The 9,066-nt window shown below is 39.7% G+C and overlaps 1 protein-coding gene across 2 annotated transcripts in view; it reads left to right on the forward strand.

Annotated features, from left to right (window-relative positions):
* Window positions 1-3,285, forward strand: part of CNOT2 (CCR4-NOT transcription complex subunit 2) — an 81,368-nt gene extending 78,083 nt beyond the window's left edge. Inside the window, exon 15 of one of the 2 annotated variants that reach the window (XM_017733230.1) lies at window positions 2,142-3,285. In XM_017733230.1, coding sequence (XP_017588719.1) covers window positions 2,142-2,228 — 87 coding nt within the window. In that variant the 3' untranslated portion in view covers window positions 2,229-3,285. The remainder of the gene's footprint in view (window positions 1-2,141) is intronic. The other variant, XM_017733231.1, reaches the window with a different exon arrangement.
* The last annotated feature ends 5,781 nt before the right edge of the window (window positions 3,286-9,066 follow it).

Genomic DNA, 9,066 nt, shown 5'->3' on the forward strand with positions numbered 1-9,066 from the left:
CTTAACTGTATCTTACCAGTTTATTTAGCAGTTTTCCATGGGTAATTTTGAAGGCATTTCAGAGCTTGTGGAAGTTCACTTAACTGATTGAAGCTGACCATAGATTAGATAGTATCTGCAGGTCCTTCCATGGTTATGTGCAAGATAGAAACCTTGACAGCCATGAAAGGCAGAGAAAGCTTGAGTGGTATCTTTTTATTATAAAATGACTGCAGAATTACTGGAGATCATGGAATCATAGAATGGTTCAAGTGGGAAGAGACCATAAAGACCATCTAGTTCAACCACCATGCCATGGGCAAGAACACCTTCCACTAGACCAGTTTGCTCAAAGCCCCATCCAACCTGGTCTTGAACACTTCCAGGGATGGGGCATCCACAACTTCTCTGGGTAGCGTGTTCCAGTGCCTCACCACCCTCACTGTAAAGAATTTATTTCTAATATCCAATCTAAATCTTACTGTTCTTCAGCTTAAAGCCACTTCCCTTTGTCATACTACATGCCCTTGCAAAAAGTCCCTCTCTACCCTTGCCATAGGTCCTCTAAGATCCACCCAACCTAATCCAGCCTTTGACACCAAAGTACGTGCATGGACTTGCAGCCCTTGATCTTACTTCTTACCCAAGGAGGGAGCAGTATTTCTTCAGTCTCAGCATCTGCACAAAAAGAGAACGTAGACCAACTGGCATGCAGTTTTTAGTAGGAATGCCAGAAGCAATTCACTTGTGTATATATGACCTAAACCTAAATAAATAAACAACCCCCAACAACCAACCAGACAAAAAAAAAAAAACCTAGAAAAGTCTTTGGTTGGAGTAGAGAGCCGGGAACTAGAAATGGAGCAGATGTGCAATGTTTCAGTGCAGATGGCTATAACCCCACATCGGTTTTGCTAGGGTTTTCCAGTTTTAGGGACAATATTCTTAGAGGAATACAGAATGCTTCACATTTGCCACTACTTTGTTTCCTTACTATGCTGAATGTTCTTTCTGTGCTAAATGGACTTTGTTTTGCCTTGAAAGAAGAGAGTTCTGAGAGTTGGATTCCCTAGATTTTATTTCTGTTCTTGCATGGATTTAGTCTTTAATTTAGTACAGATTTACGTGTACTGAATTTTACACTATTTAATCATTTCAGAGAGTGTTCTAAAATAGTCTCTTCATTACTCTATGTTTTCATGTCTGTGTGAAAATAGTGGGGTAAGTTTGCTTTGCAGACACAGATGATGTTCTGCTGAGGTTCACCAAGTTAGGCAAAATAAATTATCTGTGTATGTCCAAGGTTGTTGTTGTTGAATTACCAAGAACCACACTTAAAAAACAGTTCTGAAACTTCTGCTTACCCCGTTCCTTGAATGAAGATAAAATAGGGATGAGACACAGTTAAAGACTACTGAAAGGGTCTGAAAAATACCAACTTTCAGGTTTGGTGGGTCAGGGACTTAAATATGAGTATGAAATGTGGTGGAATATTTTGATAAATTTTGGCTTAAGTGGGCCTCAGTATTTTGTCTCTAGCATTTTAGGTAATGTTTCCAAAGGTGAAACCGGGACATTTTCACAGAATCATTTAGTTTAGAAAAGACCTCTAAGATCAAATCCAGCCTTTGATTGGTCACCACCATGTCAAATAGACCTTAGTGCTAAGTCCAGTTGTTTCTTGAACACCTCCCTGATGTCCAACCTGAGCCTCCCCTGGTGCATCTTGAAGCTATTTGGTCTGGTAGTATGACACAAAAATATTCCCAAACTTTAGTTCATCCAAAATAAGCCTCTCCTGACATGTTGAAAGACATGTTTTGTTTATAGTTCAGCTCATGCTGTGATTGTGTTTTTTGTGTACGTGCATATATCAAATTGTTTGAGATTATAACAAGGGTTCTGAGGGTCGTGTAACATTGAAAAGAATAGGAGAGCCTACGTGTCGTGGGTGTAATGGCTTAGGATTGTTTTAATTTACTCCTTTTTTCTCCTTAAAATATGGAATCCAAGATAGCAAAGTCATGTGGTTTTGCCTTAGGATAAGTTAGTACTTGATCTCCTCTGTATTTGTGCTTTTCCAGTATGGCTGGTAGACCAGGTATTGACAGGTTAATGATACATTGTTTTATTTGGTTTTGTCTTTTTTTTTTTAACTGTAGGAGTTCCACCTGGAATATGACAAATTAGAAGAAAGGCCTCATCTGCCATCAACCTTCAACTACAACCCTGCTCAGCAAGCCTTCTAAAGACTTCCCTTTTCTTGGGGTATGGCTGTCTCAGCACAATACTCAACATAACTGCAGAACTGATGTGGCTCAGGCATCCTGGTTTTAATTCCTTGAGGATCTGGCAATTGGCTCATGTGAAGGGTCACCATTTGAGGTCCTGCCTTACTAATTATGTGCTGCCCAACAACTAAATTTGTAATTGTTTTTCTTTAGTTTGAGCAGGGTCTGAATTTTTGTTTCTGTTTTCTTTTTTGCCAGCAGACAAGCTTGGGTCTGTAAAGACAAGCGAGTACACTGACAAAAGTTTACCACTTAGTTTTCCAAAATGTAAAAACAAAAAAAAAGAAAAAAGACAAAAAATTAGACAACAAAATTTGCATTGTTCATTGTAGCACTATTGGTAATAAAAAATGTTTGTGCATTTTTATGTGAAGATCCTTCTCGTATTTCATTTGGAAAGATGAGCAAGGTTTGCTTCCTTCATTTTACTTCCCCTTCTGTTTTTGAAAGGCAGTTTTCGCCAAGCTTAATGCAAGAATATCTGACTGTTTAGAAGAAAGATATTGCCACAGTCTCTGGTTAGTTTCCAGAGTTGTGTATTACTGAGCTTCATCTTTCCAGAATGAGCAAAACACTGTCCAGTCTTTGTTACGATTTTGTAATAAATGTGTACATTTTTTTTAAATTTTTGGACATCACATGAATAAAGGTATGTATGTACGAATGTGTATATATTATATATATGACATCTATTTTGGAAAATGTTTGCCCTGCTGTACCTCATTTTTAGGAGGTGTGCATGGATGCAATATATGAAAACGGGACATTCTGGAACTGCTGGTCAGGGGACTACTTTGTCGCCCTGTGCACTAAAGGGCCAGATTTTCAGCAGCCAAGGACATCCATACCCAAGTGAATGTGATGGGACTTAAAGAAGTGAACTGAGACAATTCACTCTGGCTGTTTGAACAGCAGCGTTTCATAGGAAGAGAAAAAAAAAGATCAATCTTGTATTTTCTGACCACATAAAGGCTTCTTCTCTTTGTAATAAAGTAGAAAAGCTCTCCTCACTGCAGTGTTGACTTTGATTTGAGATTGTGAAATTATTTCTTCAACAATGAAAAATGGAAAAAAAATTGAAGTATTAAAACTATTGAGCTGTACAGTGGTTAAGACACTTGAAGAGTCTTTTTGCTGCTGACAAGTAAATTTATGAGAGTTTCATATTCTTTTCCACAGTAAAGTTTCCATGGCCAAAAAGTTTGGTTAACCTTGGTTTCAGATCCCCTCTCTTTAATAGCAAATAATTTTTAGAAGAATGGGTGGGTAACGTGTCAAATGATAGATGCGTCAAGAATTCAACGCTTGGGAGAAACTTGGGTTAGAACTGATCACAGCTTAGTTCCATGTTGATGTCTTCCCACTTAAAACAGAAATACATTTCATTTGGTGATCGCTTCTACTTGAACTTCCAGATGCAAATAAACTGAATATAGACTGGTTCTGAAAACTGTAACTGTTCTGAGCGGAGGAAGAAAAACCTGAGCTGTTGGGATGGTTTTCTTTTTCTAGATACGGTTGCCACTTCTCATTGAGTTGCCTCTGGTGATGCAGATCATTGAAAAATACCTGAAATTGCCAAAGCAAGAAAAGATGTGTCAGTGAATCCTGGGATTTTGTTTTTATGTTTTGACCCATTTTTCTGTGTAGTGCAAAAGCAGCTTGTTTGCATGTATTGAATTATGCTCGGAAATTGGACCGTTAGTGGCCTTGCTGTGGTTCTGTATCAGGTGTATGGCAAATTTTAAATTCTGAACTTTTTTTAATATCTATTTTAGGATAGTAAATATAAAAATATAAGCTTGTTGATATTTTTTTCTATGATTAAAACAAAGTTTTTCCAGCTTGAAAGAAGGGGATGGTTATAATCCATACGATATCCATATGATAGCTAATACAGCTGAAAAAAATGGTGGCTTTCCCTTTTTCTCAAACCGAAGCAGATTCAAACACTTGTTTGGTTATCCAAACATAAATTTATAAATTTTCAGAACAATAATTTTCCAAAAGCATCTTGTTCCCTCCACAATTAATGTTACATTTTTTTTACTGTCAGAGGCTCACTATGACCTTTGCTCTTTTTTTTTTTTTATTTGGTAAGGATTCCTGAAGTAGTATTTCCATCTTCAAATCAAATGTAATTATTTCTTACTGTATTTGTGGAAATTAACTACATATGGTAGAGGGAGCAAGATCAGTTACATTAAAATACTAAATACCTGTGACACTTTAGAAACAATTAAGCTGAAATTGGGAAACCTAAGTTCTCCCAAAAAATACTTGATGATGCAGTTGTATTCAACTGCCCAGTCTTTCAGAAATGTGAGATGCCTGATTTTGGGAAACTTCTCACCTGTGAGCATGGAACTGGTGCTTTGCTCCTTCCAGGTGGAAGAAGAGTCTGGCTCTCATTTATCAATTAAATAAGTGTATATGGAGACTTCAGAATCTGTGACTTAATTTCATATTACACTCTGGGTTGAAGCAAGAAAACAGAAGACAAGGTGTAAGAGTGAAACCACTTCTTAACTGATACCTTATTAATTTAAAAAATTGAAAAAAAGGTACTGCTTTTTTTACTCAAAGGAAGAAAACCTCAGCCCTCATTTACATGCTCATGTGGCAGGTAGGTGGCTGAATTGACCTGGAGATTTTCAGACCAACAGTTAAGGTCTGAGGCTTATTTAATATGTTTTCACATTCCACTAACTCTATGAATAGGGAGATACTAGAATACTGTTTTTAAAATACCTTTATTTGAGGTGGGTGTTTTTCCCCATAAATGTAGTTCTGTACAACAGTGTGCAAGGTAAGTTCTGAGTAGAAAACCCAATGTTCTTGGAAAGAAGTATTCCTATTTCTGGCCTGTCCACCATGCTCTCATAGTCCTATTGTGTATTGTTTACAAATCTTTATTGAGTAGTTAGCTCCACTTTCTCTGCTAATCCACTGCTTCCTACTTCCAGGGTTAACATGAGTTTCACTGATTTGATTATACATGGTATTGCAGAAAACACTTCCTATTTTAACAGTTGTTATTCAAACCATGCTGCTTGTGGAAAAATCAAGGGTGTAGCAGAGAGTCATGGCGGAAGGGGTTGAGGATGCTCCACTGGGGTGTTTAAACATGAACAAACAAAAAAACCACCCAGCACTCAATCTCCTCCACCTTAGTGTCTGGTGCCACAACTACATAAGTACATGAGAACCTTCATGGGTTTGATTAATTGAAGACCCAAGTAATCCAGGGAAGCATGCAAATACATGGGTAAAAATATTTTTCACGTGTCTGTGACCTTCAATGAAGTGTCAACTGCACCTGTGTTGGGATTCATGACTGACCACACCACTCCCTCATGGGTGTGATGTTTATAATCATATCACTTGGTCACATGTCATGTCTGAAATCCTCGCTGTCCCCAAGCCAGTACTTCTTGTACTTGTCTGTTTCCATTTCACAGTTTCCATGAAAAAAATAGGGAGAATATACCCAAGTAAGAACTTGTGTATTGTAGTCAGGTGCAAGATTTTTTGCAGAGTCTTGAGAGACTCTTTCTGTTGACCATGAAGAGACCAGAAACAGTCTTTGGCATGATGTAGGCAGTGCTGGGAAACAGAGGTCTGTGGGGCCATCAGCTTGGTCCTGAGTGGCTCATAGGTGGCCAGGGCTCTGGAGGAAAGCTGTCTGTCTTCTTAGTAACACTGTTTAAAGTTACTAGACACCTAAAAGAAACTTTTTTCCCCCCTTCTCCCCCCCCCAGTTCCTGGTAACTTCCAATTGAAAATTTCCATGACTGGATATTGAATGAAACAAAAAGGAAAATTTGATTGCTACCTGTCACACTCAAGCTTCTAAATGCACAGCTTCCATCTTAAGCATGGGGTAGCTAGACAGTGCTTTGGTTTAAGATCCTAAATATAACAATTGCTTCTATGAAAGCAAAAATTCTGAATGTGCTTAGTTTTCAAGAGCCTTTTCATTGTGTTCCTCAAAATTTGCCACTGCCCAAAATTTATGGTAGTAGAAGTTGAATTCTGGTAATGCATTAATTTGGACTAAGCAGTTAGTCTGGATTGACAACTTATGCTTTTATTTTCATATATAGTATGCGAATTAAAAAGTTTTTGTTTCTCTATGATAAGCATGCATGCTCTCATTTCCATAAATCTGAAAGCTTTCAGTAGATTAAAAAGACCTGAGGAAATGCAGCTGGATTGATTACTTTGAAATTTTGGCTTTAATTGTTTCAGTAGCTTTATCACTTAAAACTGCTTTACTGTTAGAGGTAAACTTTATTTTTTTTAAAGTAATGTTAAAGCACATTGAACAATAGTTTTCACTGTTACTGGTTCAACTCACTTCTGGATTAGCAGTGCTAACCCAGTTTGTGTATTATTTTCCTAGGCTTCAATTTATCATTTGCATTTCATATTATTTTCTTGATACTATGTGAGTGTATGTCAAGTTTTTCCTTCAGAAACGACCAAGAATAATTTTCTGTAAAATGACTTGTTTAAACTCCCTTTGGTTTAGCAAACAATCCAGTGAAGTAGCCAGTTTTCATGATTAGACCCTCCTGCATCGGCTGTAAACAGTCCTGATGAGGAGTGAAAGGAAGCCAGATGTCCCAAAGCTGCTCTGGTGCAGACATTAATGAACCTCTGTGGAAACCCTTCAGTGTTCTCTAAGCTCTTATTCTTGACTAAAGGGCTGGTTTGGTTGTTCCCTAGGGATCTTCCCTTGGAAGGCCGGTTCACTTCCTGATGGGCATCACAGGATTGATTTTAAAAAGGCATTCTGTTGTTTGTATAGTCATTTGCTTTTGGAAAAGGCAGGTCATTACTGACACTTTCCTGGAAGAGCTGCAGTCAGAATCCCAAGGACCACCACTAGGCTTGTGCCAGGAAACAGGTGTGAGCCCAGTCCGGAGGAGCGGCCTGGGTCATGTGGTGTCGGAGCCACACCATGGGCAGCCCAGCCTCCGGGTGCCTGACCAAGGCAGAGGTGTTCTCAGCCCTGGCTGTACCAGGTGGGTCACCTGCAGTTGGTCACAGGTAAGGCTGTCCCTTGGTTGTGGGGCAAGGACAGGCCCAGAAGAGCCGGCAGCAACCAGTTGTCCTGCTGTTGAGATTTTCATACAGACATTGAATGTATGCCGGCTTTCTCAGCCCTGGTGGTTCGTGCTGCAGCCCGTGGTCCTGGAGCCAGCATCCCGACTCCTGCCCTCAGCAGGTGACAGCAGAGCTAAAATCTTCACAACAGGCCCACGGAACTTAGCTTTACTCTGCTACATTGATCAGGCATTGATTATCATTTTTCACTTCCGATTGACCCAAATAGACTTTGAATCTTGACTGAGTCATTTGTGCAGATGTTCAAAATCAATGAGGTCACCTGGTGAACGCTAAGGGCCATTCCCAGTTAAAATACAGCTTCAGCATCTCCTTCAGCTGTGGATGATGTAGGGGTTGGATGCACACAGGAGGACTAACTCAAGGATGCTCTGTCACCCAGTGAGCTGTTGCCTTAATTTTCATCTGACAGCACTTTATGTACAAAGGATTGCAGGCAGTTGAACCAAGTATGGAAGGCCAGCTGTTCAGGAGGTAAGACAGAAAGAAGTCACAGCCCATCTACACCGAGAAAGCAGAGCTGGAGCTTCCCTTCAGGTGGTAAGTGACCAATCAACCTGATTGTAATTTTATTTTTTATGTTACGAAAGCTGTATGCAACAAGCCCCCACCATTGGAGTGCTGTCACCACAAATGCTGGCAGTAAAGCCTGATGATCGGAATGGATGAACAGAGCCAAGGAGTAACCAAGATGAGTTCAGTTTCCAGTGTAAACATCTATGACAGGTTTAAGTAAAAAAAACATAGTCCAGGCTCAGAGCTGACACACTTTTTCAGAGAACCCTTGATATCAGGGCAGGCTACTGCAAAGCTGCTGGCCTGAGAGCGGTGTGGTGGTGCACTGGTACAGACAAGGACAGTATTTACATCCATCTATATTCATGGCACAGGGTGGACTCCTAATAGCCTTCCTGCCAAACCTTGCTCAATAGTTCATTTGGAGAACCATGGATCAGCTTCATTTATAAATGTTCAGTGTTGCACTCTGCAGTGGGAAAGTGATTGAAACAGCAAAGTGCTATTTCCCAAACTTCTGTGTTTCTATACTTTCTTGTCTGCTGTGTCATCAAGTTCAGCTACCAGCTCTGAGGCTCAGGTTTTGTTCTACCTAATTGCCTGTGATAAGGACTACAGAATACAAATCTAAGTATTGCTTATGGTACTTTGGCACCGAAGAGCTTGCTGTGTTGCCACAGTGGGAAATGCTGGGTAATAACCAAACTTTATTTGCCAAATAAATGTATTTTGTTGAATCAGCTGCTTTTCTTGCAGCTGCTTGGAAGAGAGCACTTCCTAGGGTGAACCTTCAAAGGTCAATATCTTCCTGTTCAAAACAATTCCTGTGTGTGATGGCTATCATCTTCCTTATCTGTTATCTCTGTCCCTGCTCTGCAGATGCTGGATTTGGGGCTGGCCAGAGCACTTAACCCTGCACCCCAAAAAGGTTAATATTTAGCCAATCCCCATTATGTCCCTTCTCAATTAATAAGGTGAAAATAGAAGCTGCCTTCTCACTTGAAGATTTAATTTCTTTAATTTCAGATCAGTTTCCTCCTCTATACATAGAGACCTTGCAGACTTTGATGCCTGGGGGTTCTAAAGAGGACTTTACACAGGCTCTCCAGGATTTAACTCCAAGCCAGTGGTGAGATGTTGCCTTAGA

Source organism: Corvus brachyrhynchos, unplaced genomic scaffold (assembly GCF_000691975.1).
Source record: "Corvus brachyrhynchos isolate BGI_N302 unplaced genomic scaffold, ASM69197v1 scaffold32, whole genome shotgun sequence".
Classification (NCBI taxonomy): domain Eukaryota; kingdom Metazoa; phylum Chordata; class Aves; order Passeriformes; family Corvidae; genus Corvus; species Corvus brachyrhynchos.